At 30.8% G+C, this 27749-nt stretch overlaps 1 protein-coding gene across 1 annotated transcript in view; it reads left to right on the forward strand.

Annotated features, from left to right (window-relative positions):
* The window catches only part of LOC139512608 (protein disulfide-isomerase A5-like), a 38501-nt gene extending 15981 nt beyond the window's left edge, over positions 1-22520 (forward strand). The window contains exons 7-25 of the mRNA XM_071300338.1: positions 1521-1578; positions 1890-1957; positions 2429-2520; positions 5046-5114; positions 5727-5863; positions 8406-8473; positions 9150-9231; positions 9813-9825; positions 10616-10681; positions 11740-11879; positions 12792-12862; positions 13597-13725; positions 14094-14286; positions 15735-15802; positions 16441-16522; positions 17321-17333; positions 17799-17867; positions 20454-20698; positions 22337-22520. Of these exons, the coding sequence (XP_071156439.1) occupies positions 1521-1578; positions 1890-1957; positions 2429-2520; positions 5046-5114; positions 5727-5863; positions 8406-8473; positions 9150-9231; positions 9813-9825; positions 10616-10681; positions 11740-11879; positions 12792-12862; positions 13597-13725; positions 14094-14286; positions 15735-15802; positions 16441-16522; positions 17321-17333; positions 17799-17867; positions 20454-20698; positions 22337-22488 (1815 nt within the window). The 3' untranslated portion in view covers positions 22489-22520. The remainder of the gene's footprint in view (positions 1-1520; positions 1579-1889; positions 1958-2428; positions 2521-5045; positions 5115-5726; positions 5864-8405; positions 8474-9149; positions 9232-9812; positions 9826-10615; positions 10682-11739; positions 11880-12791; positions 12863-13596; positions 13726-14093; positions 14287-15734; positions 15803-16440; positions 16523-17320; positions 17334-17798; positions 17868-20453; positions 20699-22336) is intronic.
* Positions 22521-27749: the final 5229 nt, after the last annotated feature.

Below are 27749 nucleotides of genomic sequence, written 5' to 3' on the forward strand. Positions count from 1 at the left end.
AATCGGCACCTGGTCAAATCGGCACCTGGTCAAATCGGCACCCATAGAAAAAGTCAAATCGGCATCTAGTCAAATCGGCACCTATTTAAAAGTCAATTCGCCATCCAATAATATTTGATATAATATATGGGACTGGGAAATGGGGTTCCTCCTAGAATTAATGGTGATAAGATACGAAGTGAATAGTCCGAGATTACTGGGTACAAGTCAAATCGGCACCTGGTTAAATCGGCATCTAGTCAAATCGGCACCTATTTAAAATTCAATTCGGCATCCAATAATATTTGATATAATATATGGGACTGGGACTATTTAAGTTTGTAATTGAAGTATACTAGCATAAAAATCCCCTACGGTCCCAGCTTGTCTGGCAAGGTGAATAGTCGGACATCAGAGTAATCTCGGACTATGAAGTGAAACATCTTCTCTCTCTCTCTCTAATTGACTGCTGTGGAAAGTAAACTTGGAATTGATAGTACACAAATAAAACACAATAAGTACATTGCTCGTACACTTGTATCTGGGATTGGCTATTTTTAAAATTGAGTAAATATTCAGATTTATATTACCTTTGCATGTGCAGTTGAATTAGTTTTGAAAATAATACTATCCAGTTGTGGCCTGGCCTTGCGGTCATAAAACTTTCGAGTCAGTTTTTTTGTACTCATACTCGAAAATCAAGCAATGAAATTGCTTGATTTCTTGTTTCGAGCATGATTTTTGTGCTCCAAGCACTGAGCAAAGTTTTATGCCTTCAAGGCCATAGTCCAAATAATTATGACGTCTTGGAAGGCTATTATAATTATTTTCTTTGAAGCCTTACTTTGACGTCGAAGTAGGGAGTCAAAGAAAAAAAATATAATAGCCTTTCAAGACGTCATAATTATTTGGACTATCAAGGCCAGGGCTGCCAAAAATGCGTGAGACTCATGCATGTTCATGCTTTTTTGCAGCACTATCCTTGGATCTATTTTTTTCCTCTTTGATCTTTTCTATTTTGGCCAAATCTCACGAATTTGCTTAATGAAAAGTTGGCAGAACTGCTATACATGTGTCAATGAAACCTATATGGCAATCGTATCCCTCAGAGCATTCTGCTCTTTGATTTTCACTTCTTTTCAAAGATTTTCAGAAAGTTGTGCTCTATATATGTGACAGCATCAGGCATGGTCGCCTTTTTTCATGACGTCACAATCGAAACCAAGAAATTTTGACGTCATAATCAAATTTCATCTAATCATTTGTCTCACTAGTGAGGAGAAACATTTTCTCACACCGCTCAAGAAATGTGAAAATAGCACAAAAGTTAGAGAAACAGTAATTCACACTGTGGTTAGCTAAAAATATTTTCAAGGGATATATTTCTTCTACAGTTTTCCTGGCAGTAAGCCAATTTATGAAAACCATGTTCACAAGTTAAGCTATTTATACTTCCTGTTATTTATAAACAAATTGAATAGGATCAAGTACAAATTGACCATTTAAGTTTTAACATAATAAATATTGTTGTATTTTTTCAGCAATTTGGTAAACTATTGAAGCAAAAAAAGAAAATACTAGCTATGTTTTATGCTCCATGTAAGTAGATATAGAAAAATTGGTTTATAAAATTTTATACAAAAAACAAAAACCTTGCCCCAACAAAGACAATTTCACTAAATTACATGAGGAATCCCACTGCATATAAAGAAACATTTTTTTTTAACCTGTCACCTGTTGCTATATTTTTTTTAATCAGTTCTAATTAGAGCTCATTGTCATGATTATAGTTGAAAATTATTATTTGTTTATTTATAGTAAAAATTTTCCAAATGAAAGATTACGCTTTTGTCAGTACATCAATAGTACTATTATTATAATGTTTACTTAATTAATTCACTATATTGTAGGGTGTGGATTCTGTAAGAGAATGAAACCAGATTTTTCTGCTGCAGCCACAGAACTTAAAGGAAAAGTGGTGGGTAATATTGAAAAAAGTAGATAGATTTTGTTTTATTGTTTTATTGTTTTATGATTAGAACAATGTATGGCATGTATGGGGTTTATGTCAATGATACAGCAAACCAGCAACACAAATAACCAAAAGAAATCTAGATGCCAGCATACAGATCTTCAAAAATATATAAAAAGTTGTCTATACAATATGTTGAGCACTATATCTTCTCCATTCTAAAAAATTCTAAGAATAAATTAAACAATCAAAAATATGCCATCAACAACAATTTAAGCTCAACTGAAAAAAAAATAATTTTCTGGTAGTAAAATGTATTGATATACATGCATTTAAGAAATAATTCGTTCAAGCCATTGACTTGTTCGAAATTTTCATATGGCGTGGGCCATGATATTTGAATTTTATCCTATGGTTTTTGATATTGTAATGACTTTTTAGTGTATTCTTATGTATTTCTATTTTATTTGTTTACAGGCACTTGCTGGTATTGATGTAGATAAGCCCCATCAGATGCCCCTACGTGCTGAATATAACATAACAGGTTTTCCAACTATCTACTATTTTGAGTATGTACTTTTGCACACAGCTTAAGAATATCACTTTTACTTATAGTATCTTATTCACAAGCTTGTCACTAAATATATATATTTCTTACTAAAAGTAGCAGTAGTATAAAAATACTGTAAACCAAATTAATTTCATGCATACTATATTTAGTGTAAAAATCTCTCTAGCCAACTTAGCGCTAATTAATTTTTTCGCAATATTATTATATTCTTGATCTATTTATACAAGGAAAGATCCAAGTTTCACATATTCTGGACAATTTAATTTCAAAATTTTTAATTATAAAAACAGATTATTTGTCTACTTGTGATATTCACCAAAATAAATTGTTCGCTAAAATGACTTGGTTTACAGTATGCAATCTTCACTTTGGCTTTATGTAACTTAACTTTCCTTAATCATGTTAATGTTGTATGGAAATAGGAAAGAATATGACATCTTTTCATAAATTATTTTGCTTTGATACAAAGGCTATTTATAGTATTGCTTAATGGTACATTATTGTCTCACGTCAATGAAGTCCAAAAAGATAGACTAAGGCATGCTGTTTTCAGGCAGGGACGTCTGTCGTCGCTGTGTCAATTATACTTTAGAATGAATCACTAATGTTAAATCATTTGCACCTCACATGTCCAAGAATTGCTTACTTTCCAACATTTGCATAGTTAACACATGAAAATTTGTGATAAGTTCAGTTTAAGATGAACCATTAATATTAAGTCAACACTATTTGGTATGCATTTGTACTGTATCTTGATTTGTAGATGTGAGTTACATTTTTGTTCCTTCAGTTATAGCTATGTTCTAAAAGTTTCCTGATTTTTTAAAGGAACAAAATTGACAAGTTAGGAAAATCAGAATTTTCATTGTTGTTTTATGATGTAGAATTTGACATTTGTTTTGACATAACTTTGTTTCAAGCATTTGTTCATTATGCAGCTTATCAAGTAAGAATCATTTATTTGCATTTTAGTTGTTGTTATGTTTTAAATATTTTGATGGAAATAGATTTCTGTTGTCAGCATGCTGCGCAGATGATATTTTTGTTTCCAAAATTGGTATATTTTTATTTAGTTATTGGGTCATGTTTCTTGAAGGTTTTGCACTAAATTTTAATATTATAAACAACACTTGCTATGTTTTAATAATTTAGATTAAAGAATTCATTTATATTGAAGAAAAAAAATGATTAAATTATATATCCTTGAAGATATTACATGTTTGATTTCTTAGACACAAAAAAAGGCATTTAAACATGCATATGAAAAGTCATATTTTTTGTTTGCTTTGAAATCTGTAATAGTTATTCTCCTCATTTACCAAATATTTGATATTGTTTCATATGTTTTGAGTCTATAACAGTATTAAGCAGTTACAGAAATTACAGTTACATGAACAGTGTACTATCCACAACCATGTTTTACCTAGATGAATACACTAAATACGCTACATTTTTTTTCTAATTTAAATTAGTCAACAGATCGGTGACCTTTATCAGATCTGTTGACTTATTATTTTTTCATATGGATGATAACTTTTTAAATCAGATGGAATATTTGTAGACATTTCTATTTCAAGAATTCTGCAATTGGAAGTAATCTCAGAAATTGTGTATCAACATTGAAAAATGTTAAATTAATTCTTGCACTACGAATTTGTTATCTCTAGAAATGAATCAGTTTATAATAAGGATAAACGTTCTTTCAACTTGCTTCATAATGACCCATTGATTTTTCTGTCTTTAAAATCTTATAATGAAATAAATACTTACATTACATCAGCTTTATGTTTGGTCACTTCAAATAGTTTTTCTTATTTAGCTTTGAAACAGATTTGAGGTTTCCTAGTATGTATGAACAAATTTTCAGAAACCACTATATACAAAGTTTTGTATAATTCATTCCAGAGTTATATTCCTTGTTGAAAGAGACAATAACTGAATTTGACAAATATTTGTTTTTTATTTTACAAATAGCTTGGTTTGCTAAACCATTTTCATATTTAAATGGTGGGGTAAATTTCCTTTTATTTAAAAATTTATATATATATATATATATATATACTAATATTCTTTTCACTTCACATTGGAGTTAATATGCATTCTTACCAGGTTAGCCACACACACTTAAGTTATCTTTTCTGTTGTTCTGTATATGGAAACAGTTTGATATTACCCTGACTTTGTCATGTATCATTGTCGGCTGACTGGCTGTTTGTTGCCTTTATGTATATATTTAATTTAATGAAGAGAATGATATGTTGTCAATAAGTAGATCCAATTTGTGACCTACCTGTTACAGTACATAAGTTGTGTTGCTCCTTTTTTGGTCAAAAGTAAAGGCACTAGTAAATTAATGTAGAAGATGAAACATGTGGAAAAAAGTTAATCAATGAGTATTCTTTTTAAATATAAGGAGTTTTCCTTTTGTAATATTAATGATTGAAAATGTACAGCATATTGAGTTCTCATTGGATATTGACTTAATACTTTGAAATTAATGAATAAGTTTTGTTTTATTTACAGAAATGGCAAGAAGAAATTTTTATATGGAGGTGAAAATACCAAAGATTCAATCATAGAATGGTGTTTAGAGTAAGTAAAGTACAATTGTGTTAGCTTATTTCACAGAGCTTTAGGAAAGCACTATTGTTTTAGATATATTAGGTTCTCTTAATTAGTAGATGAAATTTCAACAAATACTATTCCAAAATGTCAAAAAATAAAAATTAGAGGTGAAAAAAAAATAAGAAAAAGGATTTGACTTCATCAGAAATTCTGCCAATCTGGATCTAAAATAATTGAAAAGGGGATCTGATACATAGACATACACATTGATTATCTACATACAGAATAGTATAAAACAAATAAACATAAACTCTGATGGGTGTTTAACTAAATATAAAAAAATATATACAAAACAATTGAAATGCACATATAAAACATGAAACAAAAGAAACGAAAGTTCTCTTGATAGAAATACTTTACACTGTAAACTATAAACATGCTAACCAATCTTCTTGTAACTGGTTATTGGGTACACTCCATTTACAGGATCCTATCAAAACAAAACTGAGAAAGGACATATATGATTTAAGATAATACAACAGTAAAAATGAATAAAACCAGATCTTTCTATCTTCAACTTTTATTCTCTTTTTATCTACAAGAACTCATTATAGAAATAATTATATTTTTGTTTTGCAGTCCTAAACCCCCAGCAGAGAAGAAAAAAGAAGCTGAATGGGCTGATGAGGAATCAGATGTTGTACATTTAACAGACAGTACCTACGATGATTACTTAAAAAACAATCCATCAGTCTTAGTCATGTTTTATGCTCCATGTAAGTAGGATTATGGCTAGCCATATATGTATTTATCATGTTTTATGCTCCATATAAGTAAAATTATGACAAACCTTAACTGTCTTAGTCATGTTTTATGCTCCTTGTAAGTAGGGTTATAGGAAGCCTTATATGTCTTAGTCATGTTTTATGCTCCATGTAAGTAATTATAGGAACCTTAAATGTCTAAGTCATGTTTTATGCTCCATGTAAGTAGGGTTATAGGAAGCCTTAAATGTCTTAGTCATGTTTTATGCTCCATGTGAGTAATTATAGGAAGCCTTAAATGTCTTAGTCATGTTTTATGCTCCATGTGAGTAATTATAGGAAGCCTTAAATGTCTTAGTCATGTTTTATGCTCTATTTAAGTAATTATAGGAATCGTTAAATGTCTTAGTCATGTTTTATGCTCCATGTAAGTAATTATAGGAAGCCTTAAATGTCTTAGTCATGTGTTATGCTCTATGATAGTAATTATAGGAAGCCTTATATGTCTTAGTCATGTTTTATGCTCCATGCAAGTAATTATAGAAATCCTTAAATGTCTTAGTCATGTTTTATGCTCCATGCAAGTAATTATAGGAATCCTTAAATGTCTTAGTCATGTTTTATGCTCCATGTAAGTAATTATAGGAAGCCTTAAATGTCTTAGTCATGTTTTATGCTTCATGTAAGTAATTATAGGAAGCCTTAAATGTCTTAGTCATGTTTTATGCTCCTTGTAAGTAAAATTATGGCAAGCCTTAAATGTCTTAGTCATGTTTTATGCACCTTGTAAGTAGGGTTATAGGAAGCCTTAAATGTCTTAGTCATGTTTTATGCTCTATGTAAGTAATTATAGGAAGCCTTAAATGTCTGTGTCATGTTTTACGCTCCATGTAAGTAATTATAGGAAGCCTTAAATGTCTTAGTCATGTTTTATGCTCCTTGTAAGTAAAATTATGACAAGCCTTAAATGTCTTAGTCATGTTTTATGCTCTTGTAAGTAGGGTTATAGGAAGCCTTAAATGTCTTAGTCATGTGTTATGCTCTATGATAGTAATTATAGGAAGCCTTAAATGTCTTAGTCATGGTTTATGCTCCTTGTAAGTAGGGTTATAGGGTTATAGGAAGCCTTAAATGTCTTAGTCATGTGTTATGCTCTATGATAGTAATTATAGGAAGCCTTAAATGTCTTAGTCATGGTTTATGCTCCATGTAAGTAATTATAGAAAGCCTTAAATGTTTTAGTCATGTTTTATGCTCCTTGTAAGTAAAATTATGGCAAGCCTTAAATGTCTTAGTCATGTTTTATGCTCCTTGTAAGTAGGGTTATAGGAAGCCTTATATGTCTTAGTCATGTTTTATACTCTATGTGAGTAATTATAGGAAGCCTTAAATGTCTTAGTCATGTGTTATGCTCTATGATAGTAATTATAGGAAGCCTTAAATGTCTTAGTCATGTTTTATGCTCCTTGTAAGTAGGGTTATAGGAAGCCTTAAATGTCTTAATCATGTTTTATGCTCTATGTAAGTAATTATAGGAATCCTTAAATGTCTTAGTCATGTTTTATGCTTCATGTAAGTAATTATAGGAAGCCTTAAATGTCTTAGTCATGTTTTATGCTCCATGTAAGTAATTATAGGAAGCCTTAAATGTCTTAGTCATGTTTTATGCTCCATGTAAGTAATTATAGGAAGCCTTAAATGTCTTAGTCATGTTTTATGCTCTATGTAAGTAATTATAGGAATCCTTAAATGTCTTAGTCATGTTTTATGCTCCTTGTAAGTAATTATAGGAAGCCTTAAATGTCTTAGTCATGTTTTATGCTCCTTGTAAGTAAAATTATGACAAGCCTTAAATGTCTTAGTCATGTTTTATGCTCCTTTTAAGTAGGATTATTGGAAGGTTATAGGTTATTCAAAATTAATTAACCTTTATATTATTTGTATCTTTTAAGAGGGGATGTTCCAAATTTTTTTTCTCGAAAACAATAGGAGGTTACATATAATTCCCTAACAAATTCTATATCAATTATTTATGACCAGTTCTGTTATGGTAAGCATGCTCTTTGTGTGACTTAATTAGTTAATAAATGTACTTAGATGGAAATGAAGACTAATGCAAATTGTCCTTGTCCTTGGTGTATGGGAATGCCACAATTTAATGTCACATTTTAGGATGGGTTAACAAATTAGAGTATGTGTGTTATCACTTGCTAATATCACATTATAGTGTTACTGTAACACAAGAAATGTATTGCAATTTGGGATATAGATAACATTAGATAACATGCCTCAACCATCAGTAACATTTAGTTTTTTTGAAACCAACTAAGCTTTTAATTTTTCACAGTTTTTGCAAGAAGAATATAGATGGCAGTAAATTGGCAAAACTTAGATCCTCCCTTAATATCAAGGATATTAAAATCGTGAAAATAATGCACTGTGATGTGGTTGAGCAGGAAATTAAAAAAAGTATCCAGGAAAATAAATTGGTTAACAGTAAAGTCAACAGGAATGAGTGTTCTTTATAATTGTTTAAATAATCTGTTCATTATAGGGTGTGGTCATTGTAAGCAGATGAAGCCAGAATATACAGAAACAGCTAGTAAGATGAAAGAACAAGGTGTAAGTAAAAACAACTTCATTTTTTTTTTAAATTATATTATAATAGAGAGGTAAAAGATACCAGAGGGACACTAAAACTCATAAATTACAAATAAACTGACAACGTCATGACTAAAAAAGAAAAAGACAAACAAACAAACATTAGTACATAAAACACAACATAGGAAAATAAAGACTAAGCAACACAAACTCCACTAGAAACTGGGGGTGATCCCAGGTACTCTTGAAGGGTCAGCAGATCCTGCACTACGCATGCTCATTTTAATACAAACATATTAAATATATATTTACAATTACTTTGAATACAGCAAACTTCAGTAAATAACAATCTAAGTTATTTTGAGTATTATAAGTAAAACCAAAAAATACTTTTGAATATTATGTAAATACTATAAAAAGATAATAAGTTTGGTGCGTTTTATATTCAAACTTTTACTTCATTGGGAAAATTTGGAAATTTGATACTTTGATATTTCCATGCTTAAATACATTACCTATGTTATAAAACTGATAAAATAACTTGGTGCAAAGAAGACTTTTACAGGCCAAACACAAATAAAGTATTCACAAAAATAAAGTGGTTTACAGTACCTAACACACTTACACACTAAAACATTTACATATTCAAAATTGTGTATGTACAATGCTTTTATAATGCATGCAATTATTAATACAGATTGAAGGAACTTTAGCAGCTGTAGATGCTACACAACATAAAACTGTTTCAGATAGATATAAAATTCAGGGATTCCCCACAGGTACTTTATATTTCATTATAATGTTATTCTAATATCATGTATAGTTCTTGAAACACAAATTAGGCATAATATATTTTCCTTTGTGTTGTTAATTTGTTCAGGAAAAATACCAAAGCCGATAGATTTATAAGTCATTGACTGAAATCAAATTTTTTTACTTTTATAATTTGAACTCATACAAATGTTTTAGCACTTATAACTCTAGAATTTTTTTGCAATGTTTTTATAAATATAAAATTTGAAGATTATAAATTTAAAAAGCATTTTTGACAAAAACAATTGTATTTACAGTATGTTTCTAATATAGTTCTAATTCATTTTACTTTACCATGCTCGTGAGGGTGTACTTGACATCAATCTCAATTGACTACTATGGTCAGTTTTCTTAACTAAGGCTGGTGGTTTTCCCTGGCCACTCTGGCTTCATTCATGTTTTAAAACTGGCGGCCACGAAATAGCCTAAAAGTGGTGTTTAAAAGTGGTGTTAAATCAAATCTTCATTTACTTGCTAATCATGTAAAATAGATTATTTACTTCTAACTGTACTAATTTACTGAACCATTGTTATTTCATCTTTTCAGTTAAATATTTCAAGTAAGTATTCATTCTTAATTTTCTTTCTTTGATGTTTTTTTTTTTTATATATAATTATATGACTTATATAATTATGCTATTGAATTAATATAATGAGATATAAATCTAGAATAAAAAGGTTCATCATCATAACCTTCCTGTTTTTTATTGAAGTTTCTTTCACATTTTTATGAAATATTTTTGGTATATATACATTGTAGTTTGATTTCCTTTTGTGCATGTTTATAAGTAAAAGAATGTATTTTCTTTGAAAATACTTGCTTTATTTAATTTAAAAAAAAATACTTCCTATATTTCATTAGAATTATTTTGGTATATATACTTTGGTTTCGATTTGTACATGTTTATGACTAAAAGGATATTTTTCTTTGAAAAATACTTTAATACTATATTTCATAAAAAAGATATTCTAGTACATTGTATTTTAAATGTTTCTAATGAAAAATTTCCCATTTTAATGCTACATTTTATATGCATATGCATAAAATTGAGAAAGGGAATGGGGAATGTGTCAAAGTGACAACAACCCGACCATAGAGCAGACAAGAGCCTAAGGCCACCAATTGGTCTTCAATGTAGCAAGAAACTCTAGCACCTGTAGGCGTCCTTCAGCTGGCCCCTTAAAAAATATGTATACTAGTACAGTGATAATGGACTTCATACAAAACTCCAAATTATACACAAGAAACTAAAATTAAAAATCATACAAGTCCAACAAAGGCCAGAGGCCTGTTATTCTATCTGTATACATCCCTAATACATGTACTGTATTATGATTTTATTTTTATAGGGATGGTGAATTTGCCTTTGATTTTAATGAAAGGACAGGAGAAAAAATTCTTGCATTTATGAAAGAGTAAGTAATTTTTATGCCCCACCTACGATAGTAGAGGGGCATTATGTTTTCTGGTCTGTGGCTCCATTCGTCTGTCCATCCGTCCGTCTGGTTCCGTTCGTCTGTCCAGGTTAAAGTTTTTGGTCAAGATAGTTTTTGATGAAGCTGAAGTCCAATCAACTTGAAACTAAGTACACTTGTTGCTTATGAGATGATCTTTCTAATTTTTAAGCCAAATTAGACCTTTGACCCCAATTTCACGGTCCACTGAACATAGAAAATGAAAGTGGGAGTTTCAGGTTAAAGTTTTTGGTCAAGGTAGTTTTTGATGAAGCTGAAGTCCAATCAACTTGAAACTTAGTACACTTGTTGCTTATGATATGATCTTTCCAATTTTAATGCCAAATTAGATCATTTCCCAATTTCACGGTTCATAGAACATGGAAAAGGATAGTGCGAGTGGGGCATCCGTGTACTTTGGACACATTCTTGTTAAAACCTTTGTTATTGAACAATTAGAACTGACAAACAAAATCGTTACTGCCGTTTCCATACTTTCTGTTCCTTATATGTTTTGGTTTCGATACAGACTTTTTAAATTTACCAATTAGTGAAACAATACCAAACACTTTTTTGTTGCATATAATGCCCTTATTTTCATGATTGTAAAAATGATTGAATAAAATAAAAGTGAAAATGTTGATGTCCATTAAAACCCAAGACCATAAAGAACACCAGATAATTTGTTTGCTTGTGGGAATTAGTATTGAACACAAATTTTATAATATAAAAATGTTTTGAATTGTACGAAACAAGTCATTGGTCCTAAATCACTATACTTGGTAGATGTATCTTCAGGGACTGATTGTCCTCTAGGAAAAGGAAAGACTGAATGCTGGACAGCAGAAATGTAACATACTACTTTTTTTCAATCAATTTGAAAGAGAATTAAACATTTTTAATTGACAGAAAATCTCTTCTTTAGTCTAAAAGAACTTTGAATACTTCAATAGGGTTGTTCAACAACCTAATGTTTGAATCAAAACTATCTTAAGTATATTTTATGTTTTATATTTCAGTCCAAAGGAACCCCCACCACCACCACCACCAGAGGCTAAATGGGAAGAAGTGGAAAGTGATGTCTTACATCTTAGTGATGACACTTATAAATCTGTTCTCAAGAAGAAAAAACATGCTTTAGTTATGTTTTATGCTCCATGTAAGAAAATTTTACTTTGAAAATTAACTCTGTTCTGAAATTAACACTATTTTTATTCCCCCCGCCATAGCAGAGGGGACATTAAGTTTAACCCTTGTCGGTTTGTCTGTCCTTCTGTCTGTCCAAATGTACATCCGAAATTGGTTTCCTTTCTCTAACTTTAGTTTGCCTCTACATAGTGTTATAAAACTTATACACAATTCTTATAACCCCAAAACATAAATCTAGTTTGAATTTTGGTGGAGTCACTTTAACGGTTCTAGAGTTATGCCAAACAAGTTAACAAGCCAAAAACTACCATGAGTCTAGATTCATGACAGATGATTTCAAGCAGAACCATAAGAATGAAGATCAACTCTAAATTCTTTAATAGTCATTCCCGGGAATATTATTTTATCTAGAGTTATGCATCTTTATAAATTGAAAAATTACTAAATTAAATTATTGTGACCAAATGTTATGAAAATTATACATAATGCTTATTACCACATCATATTTGAATTTTGGTGTTGTCACTTTTACTGTTCTAGAGATATGCCCATAAACAAATGGAGAAATTGCTGAATGTTTTGTTTCTGTTCTCTTACTTAAGTTTACTTCAACGAAATGTTATGAAGTTTAAACACAATACTTAGTACCACAAAATTCAGATCAAGTACATATTAAGGTAAGAGTCACTTTTACTGTTCTTCAGTTATGTCCCTTTATAACTTTATATGTTATACAAGCAGGTGCATCATCAGTGTCCCATTGGCACATTCCCAATTGCAATTTTTATACTATCATTTCTTTGTATATAAGTATAATTCAGATTATGGATTGTAGTCATATCTGCTCATCACCTTAAAAAGTGGCAGATGCTAGCAGTCACTCTTTTAACTATACGTGTATCAGTATATAATATATCTTCAGGGTGTGGTCATTGTAAGAAAGCTAAACCAGAATTTATGGCAGCCGCAGCTAGATTTAAAGATGATGGAAAGGTAGGGCTTATTGGCAAGGTTTGCAATCTTCCTTTAAATAGAATCAGTTATTTTTACATATGAATAAAAGGGGATGTAGAGGAACATCAATACAACAGCCACAATACTACACAAGATATCAGTTGACTATAGGAGTTAATCATCATATCTTTAACAATAGATAGCTGTCTATTCAACACTGGTATATAATTGACCAAATTTCACAAACATTATTTTAAAGATATCTGAATTTTCATAAGTTAATGTATCTTGTAGAATATACTATAAACAACTCATCTATGATGTTATATGAAATAAAGTAAATAGCATTTTTAGCAGTGGATTGTTTTGTTTACATAAATGTCTCCACAGTGTTTTTACAGTACATACATCATTATCTGTACTGTGTCTGGTAATATTTCTAGTTGTAGCAGTGGATTGTACACTGTCTGTTCAACATTTTAGGTACCATTTTTCAGTATTGAATTGTACATTATACATCAATGTCTGTACATAGATATAAGAAGATGTGGTATGAGTGCCAATAAGACAACTTTCCATCCAAGTCACAATTTATAAAAGTGAATCATTATAGGTCAAAGTACGGTCTTCAACACAGAGCCATGGCAAACACTGAACAGCAAACTTTGAAGGGCCCTAAATATAACTAGCGTAAAACCATTCAAAAGGGAAAACTAACAGTCTAATCTATATCAAAAACGAGAAACGTCTGTCATGTCTGTTCATTATTTCAGGTAGCATTTTCAGCAGTAGATTGTACAGTACATACAACTATCTGTACTACAAATGAAGTAACAGGATATCCTACCTTGAAATACTTTAACTATGGTAAAAATCCACAGAATTATATGGGAGGTAGAGAGGTATGTAAACTATTTTATAGAGTTTTCTCCCTTACATACATCAAAAAGTGTACTACAAATTGATGATTATATATGAAGTTATAATTTCCTGGATATAACTTATAAAAACAGACAGCAAAATAAGGTAACAAGCTAAAAATCATCATGAGTATGACAGATGATTTTAATGAGGACCATAATATTATTTCTAAATTTCTAATTGGATTAAACTGAGGATGAATAATCGCATACTTTGTATGCTCTAAAAGCAACAAGTGTGTCCTTTGTCTGAAATATGAAAATGAACCATACTTCAAAGATTAAAGACATGTTTTTATTTGTACAGCAGTATGATAAAGATTATCTTTCACTTATACTTTGTTTAACAGGAGGCAGATTTTGTCAACTTTATGAATGACCCACAAAATCCTGGTGCAGCTCCATCCCAACCCCCTCCTGAGGCCCCAGAGGAGCAGTGGAAGGAAATAACAGGTTACAGAAACATACATTTTCCAACAACTAGTTCATTTGATTCATTTTTAAAAGAGCATAACTCAGTCCTAGTTATGTTTTATGCACCATGTAAGTATTCAAATAAGATGTAATTCTGCATACAGGTATAGTATTTGATAGAGGGAAAAGAAAGATTTATTCACTTTCTTTGAGTGTGCTTTTAAATAGTTTTGTATTTCTTGCCTACTGACCTAAAAATATGGCAGTTTTCACTATAAAAAAAAGCATACTGTACAAATGCATTTAAATGGCAACTAATCTGAAGTAATCAATTCCAAGTTATAGAACAGATAAAAGGATGCTATTCTGTTCCATTGTCAAGTGCATTAATGATTTGTCTTGAATTAACACATCATATCTTTACATTCCTTAACATGGAAGTGATAGTTGTAATTTATTGTCGAGCCTGCAACTTCTGTTGCAGAAAGCTCGACATAGGGATAGTGATTCGGCGGTGGCGGCGGCTACAGCAGCGGCGGCAGTGTTAGCTCACTTCTTAAAAGCTATATATTTTAGAAGGTGGAAGACCTAGATGTTTCATATTTTGTATATAGATGCCTCATGTTACGAAGTTTCCGTCAGTCACATGTCCATTGTCCTTGACCTAATTTTCATGGTTCAGTGACCACTTGAAAAAAAGTTCAGATTTTTTGTAATGTTAAATTCTCTCTTACTATAAGTAAGAGGATAACTATATTTAGTATGTGCATACCTTGCAAGGTCCTCATGCCCGTCAGACAGTTTTCACTTGACCTCGACCTCATTTCATGGATCAGTGAACAAGGTTAAGTTTTGGTGGTCAAATCCATATCTCAGATACTATAAGCAATAGGTCTAGTATATTCGGTGTATGGAAGGACTGTAAGGTGTACATGTCCAACTGGCAGGTGTCATCTGACCTTGACCTCATGTTCATGGTTCAGTGGTTATAGTTAAGTTCTGGTGTTTTGGTCTGTTTTTCTCATACTTTATGCGATAGGTTAACTATATTTGTTGTATGGAATGATTGTAAGGTGTACATGTCTAGTGGGCAGATGTATTCTGACCTTGACCTCATTTTCATGGTTCAGTTGTCAATGAAAGTTAAGTTTTTGAGTTTTGGTCTTTTTATCTAATACTAAATGTCATAGTCAACTATATTTGGTGTATGGAAATATTTTATGATCTATATGTCAGTCGTTTAGGTTTTATTTGACCTTGACCTGGTTTTCACGGTTCATTGCTCAGTATTAAGTTTTTGTGTTTTGGTCTATTTTCTTAAACTATAAGCAATAGGTCAACTGTATTTGTTGTTTGAAAGCATTGTTAGCTGTACATGTCTGCCTGGCATATGGTTCATCTGACCATGACCTCATTTTCATGGTTCATTGATAAATGTGTAGTTTTCTTGGTTAATGTTGAGTTTATGTGACAGTCGTAATAAAGCTTTATATTTAGGAGTATCAACATAATATCAATGATTAGTAGAGAAGGCGAGACATTTCAGTGTGTGCACTCTTGTATTATATTTTATTTAGGGTGTGGACATTGTAAAGCTATGAAACCAGCTTATGCTGAAGCAGCTTCTTTACTTAAAGACCAAAATGTAAGTTATTAAGATTAAACTAACATTTTATTCCACACTTAGGGGCATTATGTTTTTTGGTCTGTGCGTCCTTTCGTTCATTTGTCTCTCTGTCCCATAGCAGGTTAAAGTTTTTGGTTGAGGTAGGTTTTGATGAACTTGAAGTTAAATCAACTTGAAACTTAGTACACATGTTTCCTATGATATGATGTTTCTAATTTTAATTCCAAATTAGAGTTTTGACCCAAATTTCACAGTCTACTGAACATATAAAATGATAGTGCAAGTGAAGCATCGTGTACCATTGACACATTCTTGTTTTAAGAAAGATTGAAACTATTGTTGTAATTCTTTTGTAAGATATTCACCTCACACAACCACTGAGGATGAAGACATGTTAGCCCCTTAATCTATATATGATATAGTTGTCGAACTTCTCATGTCAAAAACAATATGAAACAACCATTTGTTTGTGAAGCAGTTTTTCCAGTAGTTATGTAATACGTGATGTCAATTTTGCTGACTATCTTGGTCATATGAAGTCTAAGTTAATTAGGGTATTTACCATCTCAGTCTCATAAGTGGTTCAACGACACTTTAATTTGCAGTAAAAGAAGTTTTAGAAAATAATTTAGTATTACTTTTAACTTTCATTTTAGGTAGATGGAGTTTTAGCTGCTGTTGATGCTACGATAGACAGTCAGATTGCTGGCCAATATAAAGTTCAAGGTTATCCTACAAGTAAGTTGGAAGCTACATAGATAAAACTCATTTCTTCAGTTAGGGCATTGTGATCCATTATGTTTTAGATGTACTTTTAATTCATTGTTATTCAAAGTATAATAAATTTTTTGGGCATCATGAATTTTGAAACCATGATTGTATAGATGTTCAAAAAAAATATTTCCTGAAGTTTTATTTGAACAATATGTTGTCTTTTCTCTCTCCTTTGGTTATTGTCAGTATATTTACTTTCTTTAAATAATATTAAGATTAAGGTGGTTCCTAACACTACAGGGAGATAACTCTGTAAAAACAGCTAAATGTTTTAATTACGTTATGTTGTTAAGGGAATATTGAGCTTCTCAATTATCAAAACTAGTGTTTGTCAAACTGCTATATAACCAGTGTAATTTTTCTGACAAAACGGTTGGTTCAAAATTTTTTATTTTTTTATATTTTTGTTAAAGGGTCAAAGTAAATACTTTCACAAAATTTTATGAAAATTAAACGAGCCAAATTAATTTAAGTGAAAGTGTTGGGTACCACCTTTTAAAAGAATTAAGTTATGATAAGAAAAATTAGTGAATTAAAACCAACAAAACACAGAAATTTAAGTAACACTAATGATGAATTTGACTTGAATATCATTGGTAAATGATTATTACCAATAAAGTTACAGTCAATTTTCTAATATTTTTTCATGAAATACATCTGACCAGGTTTTATTAACAACATATGTAAATTTGAAGATTTTCTGCTCGTCATGTTTATGTTTACTTGTATTTGCATTTATATTTTCTTTTGCTTCCTTTTCAGTAAAATATTTTAAGTAAGTATTATTCATACATTTTCCTTCAGGATTCAAAATTACATATTGATTTTAATTTTTAATCACTCAAGATTAGCATATGACATAGATAAATGGGGTGCATTGCATTTGCGCCAATTTTTAAAAAATCTAATCTTTCTTTTGCTCCACAAGGTTACATTTCATTTGCACCAAAAAAATAAAACTACATTTGCACCATTCTTCATGTCATGCAAAAAATTTAATGGAAAAGTTTCAAATATTAATTGCTACATCGTGAATAAGATTGTTTAATATTCATTGCTACATATATTGTGAATAATTATTTCTATAGTATTCTCTATGGGCACAATGGTGAAAAATTTTACATGCATGTACATGTGTAGGCAAATTTAGTGATCAAAATATAGGTATTTCTTGAAGTAGATAAATTTATTAATTCGTTTTAAGATAAATATCTTTATATACATTTATTTTGATTTACAGAAACGGTGTAGAATCATTTGAATATTCAGGAGGCAGAAAAGTGACAGATTTGGTTAGTTTCATGAAAAAGTAAGTAATTTTAATCAGATACTTGTAAGAAGAACAGTGTTAAAGCCATACTTCATGTTTCTAGACAAAAGGAAAGACTTTGATCATTGTTTTTTTCATTTTTTCTGACCGTTATATTTCCTTACATGCATATATAAAGACAAATTTAAGGAAATTCAAAGATGATGTATCAACAAATGATTTTTGCCAAAAAAGTGAGACTACATTCAAGAGGCGTGGGCGCCAGAGTCCACAAATATTCACTTTGTGGTTAAAGATTTTGAAATTTTAATAACTTTCTTAAACTATCCCAGGGATCTCCATGGCCTGTTTAACGATGGGGCTCCGCCATCGTTCAAATGTCTTGCGCCAGCGTTCAAAACTGTGATCGTTTTTATAGCCTGACACCATTTTTTTAGCAATTATAATCAAATGCATATAATCATGAATTGCATAACCTTCAGGCTTTCTTTATAGTATAATCCAGTTCTAACGCCTGAGGGATATCCGGATTAAGATCGCTAATCACTTGTACCTGAGCTTGTACAGGTAGATCAACAAAGCAGACAGGAGAATATTATCTGAAGATAGACGATTCATTTGTTGAATTATCTAATTAAGTTTCCGCAAATGCTTATGATAATTCAGATTTAAAAAATAAATTAATTGTCCAGTTACAAAGTTTAACAAGTAGAACACTTGCTTTTATTTTGACTTACGCAATCAGCATCCCCCTTTTTAAGAAGTACAAAATAAGACGTAAAACAGTAATTATTATTTCATCGCAAATAACTCGAGTACAGCTGTATTGTAATGATAATATAGAATTACTTTAAGTTAAAAAGTAAAAACTTTTAATATTTCCTGTAAATAAATATCGTATCGTAATTCCGACTTCATTTCGTAGTTTACAATAAATTGATACATCCGCGTTTCCGGTTTCTATTCAGACTCGAAATATGCATGTTGCATATAGCATTGATTTGCTAGATAAAGTCATTAAAAACCTTTTCATTTGACAACGTTCGCTTTACAAATCTTTTAACCTTTTACATAACCCGTACATAACCCGTACGACTCGTTTTGTCGTTGCTGCAAACCAGCCATACCGGTAATGGGTTAATGAATTCTGAATTTGACAATGTCCGTCAAAAATAAGCTGCACATGAATTTTAACCCCCATTACAATTACCAAAAATAGCAAGAAAACTACATTGGGACCTTCGTGATAGCTATTGGTCATTCTCGACTAAGGGAAAGAGAGGGGTCATGAGGGCTTGGCCTGTGAAGGGTTACAAACGGCAATTATTGAAAATATATATACTTTTATATAGTATTTATAATGAAAATTCAAATAAATATAATTTAAATAAGCAATGAATTAGCATGTTCACCTATCCTTATGTGGAGGGATGAAATACTTTCGATCGCGCTACACTGTACGGCGTAGATACGGTTTATGATGGTGAAAGTTCCTCCATCGTTCAATTTTCATCCATGGAGATCCCTGCTATCCTGTATTTCTACCAAACTAGGACAGAAGCTTGTTTATGATCATAAGATAGTTTCCAGAAGTAAATAATGTAAAAAAACAAATCCTGTTTTTCTGTATTTTACTTACAAGTGGACTTCCAGTAAACATTACATACAGTCTACAGTTAAAGATTTACACATATGTTAGATTCATAAACTATCCTGGATTTTTACCAAATTTGGACAGAAACTTCTTTCAATCAAAAGATAGTATCAAAAGAAATATTTTTATCAATTTTTTTTCCTCATTTTTGTTGAGCCTGTGATTAACAGCGAAAGTAGGTGAGACACTGGGTTACAAATTTTTTACCTTATTCTTATTCTGTTAAATATTTCACTGAAATATGAATATGTTAGAGATTAATATGTTAAAGATTTTTCTTTATATAGATAGGAAGATATGGTACGAGTACCAATGAGACAACTTTCCATCCAAGTTACAATTTATAAAAATAAAACGTTATAGGTCAAGTTACGGTCTTTATGTCCTTTTTAAAATATAATTGATAACATTATCAAACAAGAAGTTAAAGATTCATGACACTATGATAAATTTAGTTGTGACTTCATGGAAATTTTCAATTAGTTTTTTAACCTAAATATTAAGCACAGGCATGTAACAACTAAATAATTTACCACAATGTTTTGTTGATATGAACAAAAACACGCACGTTATTAATTTCTTGATACTTGCATGTTCTCAATATCTCCTGAATGACAGATATGCATCAAAATATGTAATTATTGGGAGAAAACAGCGAGATCTCTGAATATTTATAATGTCTAAAAGTCCTTTCTGAGTTAAATCTTTGCTCGTAGATTTCAGTTATTTAAAGAGAAATCACCCTTTTCTATTACTTCAATTTTTAGGCTAAGTAGAGTCCTTAGCACAATTGTTCCTTTCCAAAGAAAGAGAAAGTGAATTTTTGGCTTATTCTGCCTAGTTTATTTAACAAACAAAAAAAAGAATTGCATGATCACTTTTTCAAAGTAAAATTGAAGCTTCAAAAAATTTGAATGTTTATAGCTGTAAATTGATGACATTTATAGATAATTTTATGTTTGAATTTTCAGTCCACAGCCTGCAGCACCAACACCACCTCCAGAACCAGAATGGAGCTCAGTTAAAAGTGCAGTGAAACATTTATCTGATTCAGATTTTAAAAGTCAACTTTCAAAATATAAAGCATCATTAGTGATGTTTTATGCACCTTGGTGTGGCCATTGTAAAAGTTCAAAACCAATCTTCCAGAGTGCTGCTGATTCATTAAAGGATAAAAATAAAGCTTTTGTAGCAGTTGATTGTACTAAAAGTAGAGGTATGTTTTAAATAATGTTGTCATACATTCTGGCTGTTCATCTATAGTGACTGATATGTAAAATAGGCTTCTGTTTTTTATGCCCCTCCTACGATAGAAGAGGGCATTATGTTTTTTCTGTCTGTGTGCCATTTTGTTTAGTTCTCCATCTGACCTGCTTAATGCTAAAGCTTTTGGTCAAGATAGTTTTTGATGAAGATGAAGTCCAATCAACTTGAGACTTAGTACATATGTTCCCTATAATATGATCTCTCTAATTTTAATGTCAAATAAGAGTTTTCACTTCAATTCCATAGTCCACTGAACATAGAAAATGATAGTGCGAATGAGGCATTCATGTTTTATGGACACATTCTTGTTTATCAAATATTTTAAAACTATTGCTGGCAATCATTAGTGATGATGTTTTTCACTAAGCTGAACCTAAGGTATTCCTATGAGGATCCTTTTTTTACGTAACATTTGTTACTCTCACGGCTGTCATATGTCATTGATGTGATACAGTTTCCAGCACTTTAGAGTAGCCCATCATCTGCAAAAGAATATTTTTTGCGACTTTAATTCCTTGCACTGGAGAAAAAGTCTGAGTGTTCTTTGATATGCTGAATCTTATCATAAGTATTTAGATTTTTGATATTTGGGCCCAGTTATCAAGTTGTTCAGCATTGAGGTCTAAAGGGTTCAAAATTGAACTTAATAAGATTTCTTCAAAAATTGAATTATTTGGGTTCTTTGATATGCTGAATCTAACCATGTATTTCTATTTTGGATATTGGACCATAATAGGTAAACGTCCAATTTAAAAGTTTTTAAGTTTAAGTTCAAAGACCACATTCAGTCTGTGTTAGAAACCTATGTTGTGTCAACTATTAATCACAATCCTAATTCAGAGCTGTATCAAGCTTGAATGTTGTGTCCATACTTGCCCCAACTGTTCAGGGTTCAACCTATGCGGTCGCATAAAGCTGCGCCCTGCATCTGATTGACTAATAAATTTGGATTGTGATTAAATAGTTGACACAACATAGGTTTCTAACACAGACTGAATGTGGTCTTAGAACTTAATAATTCTAAAACAGAAATGAAAATCCCTTTGGTATATTTCATTTCTGTTTTAGAATTATTTTTATGGCCCTGCAACGCGCATTTTGTCTACATAAAACTTATCAGTGACACTCATATCAAAAAAGTTATAAAACCAAACAAGTACAAATTTGAAGAGCATTGAAAATACAAAATTCCAAAAAGTTGTGCCAAATACAGCTAAGGTAATCTATGCCTGGGATAAGAAAATCCTTATTTTTTCGAAACATTCAAAGTTTTGTAAACAGGAAATTTATAAAAACACCACATAATTGATATTCATTAAGCTGCACATTAAGTTTCAAAGAAAGAAAAAAATATCAGTAGGTACATGGACTTTGCCTATTTACAGTGGGGGCATCTGTGTCCTATAAACACATTCTTCTTTTATTTCCATGAACAAAATAGAAGTGTATTCTACAATTGACAAATGTGAAAATCAACTTCCAATTAAAATTCAGAACAAACAAAAAAACCATGTCCATGTTCATATTCTTTTTAATTTTCAATTGCATTTTTTTAAAGTCTTAAAAAATAATATGTTTTGTGTTTCAGAAACTTGCAATGAAGAGAAAATAGAAGGATTTCCTACATTCAAACTTTACATTGGTAATAATTTCTTATCAGAATATGAAGGAGGCAGATCAGAAAAAGACTTTTTAAATTTTATAAAAAATTCTCCAGAGGCAGCAAAAACAGAATTATAGCTATTTTTATATTTATTAAAATTGAAATCCATTTTAAGAGTGCCTTATTTTGTCCCTGAAAAAAATGTTGCTTTTGGCCAAAAAAAAATTGGAAAAGTAATATGGGGTTGTACTATTACATTTATCATACTGTTGAAGTCTTATTCCAAACATGTTATGACATCCTTATTTTTATAGTTCTGTTGTTTATAGAGCTTGTGAATTAAATCCATGGTAAACAATTATTTTTTTCTTAAAAGGATATCAATTTTATAATTGAAGAAAGATGTTTGAATAGGGCATCATCTGTACATTGGTGTAATTTTCAATTGTTTAAAGATATAAGAAGATGTGGTATGATTGCCAATAAGATAACTCTTCATCCACGTCACAATTTGTAAAAGTAAACCACATATAAACATGTATTGCTATCTGCTAAGTTACAGTTATGGTCCTACATCCTGTTGTCAAAATATCTGTCAAACTGTATTCTAACAGACTTTACAATTCTCAGTTTAAACAAATAATAAACAGTTTAAAGTCATATGAAACGTCAAATTAAAACAAAAAATATGCATATGTTTTTATAACAAAATGGTTAGTTGTCATTATTAAACTTATGTACATACTTTTTTTCTGAAGATTTTTTTTTTAATTTGTCCACATTTGGAAGAAATTTACTTTTTTTTTTAATTGCTTGCTTCCAGGAAGCAATTCACCAACATATTTTCCGTATTCAAAGTGACCTTAGTGTGACCCTTCTCGTAAAAATCTGGTGATTGCAATACGCATGGATCTGTCATTTAAATGAACTATTCTCTGATTGTACAAGTTTTACATATGCTCAATATCCATGCTTATTTGTTGATTGTTTACTATAAGGTGACAATTGGTAAACTACGGCTTCAAAACACGACAATTAATGAGCGGCCTTACTTTCAATTCATAACAGACAGACAGAGAAAAAAAAGACGATAATACAATATTTTTGTGTAAAAAATTTTAAAATTGTGCACAGAAGACTAAGTTTATGATATATAATTGCATTGGTTCAAGAATTAGATAAACATTATTTTTCACCAGTCACTCGTTTCATATGACTTTAAATATAAAGAAGAAAATAAAAAAAAAACATGTGGCATAATTGCCAATGAGACAACTCTCCACAAGAGACCAAATGACACAGAAAATAACAGCTATAGGTCACCATACAGCATTCAACAATGTGCAAAGCTCATACCGCACAAGTTTACTTTTAGCTTGTAATACAGATAAAATACTAGAAGAAAATACAATACAATAAATTGGCATCAAAGCCAAAAGGGCAGTCCTCAATGACAGATCACTACAAAGTTAAATACAAGTGATATAGTTGGTTAAAATGAATTGAGGAAATGTAGAGTTAACATCAAAGAGACCACAACCTTTTAACATAAATAAACAAGATATATTCATTAGCAATAGACACGTGTCAAAACAATATGTCAAACTCTGACTTCCTGAATCTAATGAGTTGAAAATAAATTCAACAGGCACTATCAAGGATCTGCATAGTAACATCAAACTATTCAAAACGCTTTTCTAAGATGATGAATGAATCGTTGTCTTCATGTGATACAGCAACATTTCAAAAATCCAAAAGTTCAACCCATAAGGGGTTTGTTTAGCCATGAGAATCATTAGTTTGGTTGTACTGTAGATTCATTATTATTGGTTGGATACCAATTTTTGTGGGTAACCGTTTCGTAGGTACAGGTAAACAACAAATTCAAATGTTCAATGAATTACAAAATTTCTGTAGGCTTTGTATGCAGAGATTTGCAAAACCACGAAATCAAATACCCACAAAAATAATTTAATCCACAGTAACTTGTTCAAAAGTTTAAGAGGAGACGATCTTTGAAAAAGTTTAATTTGACAATGCTGGACCACAAGAACACTGACAATGGACACCAAAGGATGGCAATATTGTTTTGTAATCATGAATTCTGTCACTGGAGATTTTAGCATTTACCTGTTCAATTATGCATAAAAAGTAACTCTCTTTTAAAGTCGATAATTTTATTATCAAGTACTAACAAGGTTAACTATACATTAACAAATAGAATATCAATAACAAATACTTAAACAATCCATAAGCTTATGCTTAGTTATAATATAAAAATATGAAAAATATATTAAGGAATAACTACTGTTAAGGAAAAAGAATAATCAATATTCATTATTCATTATAATACATGTATTATAAATAATGTTAACAGTTTTTTTATGCAACACTATAAATTAACACTTTGGGACTGGGAAGAACATTACTTTTAATGTAAAAGAAATAAGGTAGTAAAAAAATACCCTTTATAGTATCCCACAAAATGGTTTCAATAATTTCTAGTATAAATGACTGTGTTTGTAATACAAAAATTCTGATATCTGAACTTGCCTATTTTTGGAAGGCTAGTGGACTTTTAAATTTTGCTTGTTAACACTATAGTCTTGTTTCTACCCTTGTTGGCACATAGAAAATAACTATAAAAAAAATGAACAGGAAAGATTTCTGAAGGAAAAAGAAATTCACAACTAAACATAAAGAACTGCTGTCCCTTTTTCAGAAGTCTAGGAATGAAATAATGATGTGGTTTTATTGAGATCAGGGTCTTGCATTATAATTAATATAATTAATAACCAGATGCTCCGCAGGGCGTAGCTTTATACGACCGCAGAGGTTGAACCCTGAACGGTTGGGGCAAGTATGGACACAACATTCAAGTTGGATTCAGCTCTAAATTTGGATTGTGATTAAATAGTTGACACAGCATAGGTTTCTGACACAGAATGAATGTGTTCTAATGAACTTAAAATTTTTGTTTTCTCTTAGAGCAATTCACTATGCTGTTGAATATTAATCCTCTCAAAACAAGAATGTGTCCTCAGTACACGAATGCCCCACTCGCACTATCATTTTCCATGTTCAGTGGACGGTGAAATTGGGGTAAAAACTCTAGTTTGGCATTAAAATTAGAAAGATCATATCATAGGGGACATGTGTACTAAGTTTGAAGTCGATTGGACTTAAACTTCATCAAAAACTACCTTGACCAAAAACTTTAACCTGAAGCGGGACAGACGGACGGACGGACGGACGCACAGACCAGAAAACATAATGCCCCTCTACTATCGTAGGTGGGGCATAAAAATGTTTGAAGAAATTTTCTTTTTTATTTATGAAATTTCAAATGAGAAAAATTGAACCCAATTTTTTTAATCACATCCCCCTTTCCCTTATTCCAAAACTAATCTCAATTAAAATTTCTAATGGAGTTTGCAACAATAACTACTCATTTAAATACATCATAAAATATTAAGATGTAAAAAAAACTGCTTGTTATCACTGAATGTTATTTATTATAATTTATCAGTTGGTAGTAAAAAGTGAATATACATTGTATATTGTATATAACAAAGATTTAAGTTGATTCTGGACAAAGAAAGATAACTCCAATTAAAAAAAAATCTTGCTATTGCACAATATTTTGCAATTAGATATTTCTTGCTTACTATTCTGGACAAAGAAAGATAACTCTAATTAAAAAAAAATTTGCTATTTCACAATATTGTGCAATTAGATATTTCTTGCCATTGTGCAATACTGTGCAATTGAAAAGACTTGCTATTGCACAATACTTAATATAATAATTTTAGATCCTGATTTGGACCAACTTGAAAACTGGGCCCATAATAAAAAATCTAAGTACATTTTTGGATTCAGCATATCAAAGAACCCCAAGATTTCAATTTTTGTTGAAATCAGACTAAGTTTAATTTTGGACCCTTTGGACTTTAGTGTAGACCAATTTGAAAACAGGACCAAAAATGAAGAATCTACATACACAGTTAGATTTGGTATATCAAAGAACCCCATTTATTCAATTTTTGATGAAATCAAACAAAGTTTAATTTTGGACCCCGATTTGGACCAACTTGAAAACTGGGCCAATAATCAAGAATCTAAGTACATTTTTAGATTCAGCATATCAAAGAACCTAACTGATTCATTTTTTGTCAAAATCAAACTAAGTTTAATTTTGGACCCTTTGGACCTTAATGTAGACCAATTTGAAAACGGGACCAAAAGTTAAGAATCTACATACACAGTCATGACAGTTAGATTCGGCATATCAAAGAACCCCAATTATTCAATTTTGATGAAATCAAACAAAGTTTAATTTTGGACCCTTTGGGCCCCTTATTCTGTTGGGACCAAAACTCCCAAAATCAATACCAACCTTCCTTTTATGGTCATAAACCTTGTGTTTAAATTTCATAGATTTCTATTTACTTATACTAACGTTATGGTGCGAAAACCAAGAAAAATGCTTATTTGGGTCCCTTTTTGGCCCCTAATTCCTAAACTGTTGGGACCTAAACTCCCAAAATCAATACCAACCTTCCTTTTGTAGTCATTAACATTGTGTTTAAATTTCATTGATTTCTATTTACTTAAACTAAAGTTATTGTGCAAAAACCAAGAATAATGCTTATTTGGGCCCTTTTTTGGCCCTTAATTCCTAAACTGTTGAAACCTAAACTCCCAAAATCAATCCCAACCGTTCTTTTGTGGTCATAAACCTTGTGTCAAAATTTCATATATTTCTATTAACTTAAACTAAAGTTATAGTGCGAAAACCAAGAAAATGCTTATTTGAGCCCTTTTTGGCCCCTAATTCCTAAAATGTTGGGACCAAAACTCCCAAAATCAATACCAACCTTCCTTTTGTGGTCATAAACCTTGTGTTAAAAATTTCATAGATTTCCATTCACTTTTACTAAAGTTAGAGTGCGAAAACTAAAAGTATTCGGACGCCGGACGACGACGACGACGCCGACGCCAACGTGATAGCAATATACGACGAAAATTTTTTCAAATTTTGCGGTCGTATAAAAATAATAAGTATCTTTCTTTATAGCTTTCCCACAACTCATAAACAGTCATCTTAAAAGTTTCTAATATTTCTAATCTAATGTGTATGTTTTTGGAAAAGGAAGCTGTGAATAACCATTAATGGTATTGGAAATTCAAAAGATATATTGCCCCTGCCTAGCTTCTATGGTCTAGCACCATTTTAATAAAACAAAAAATAAAAAGTACAACAGATAATTCAAGTTATTTCTCTTTCTGAACTGAAAAAATGTTTTGAGGAAGAAAAAAAGATAATTGTATTTTATTTGGTAAACAAACTGTTAGAAAATATTATGCACTTTTAAAAATTCATAACTCTTTTAGACTA

Source organism: Mytilus edulis, chromosome 2 (genome assembly GCF_963676685.1).
Source record: "Mytilus edulis chromosome 2, xbMytEdul2.2, whole genome shotgun sequence".
In the NCBI taxonomy this organism is placed as follows: Eukaryota; Metazoa; Mollusca; class Bivalvia; order Mytilida; family Mytilidae; genus Mytilus; species Mytilus edulis.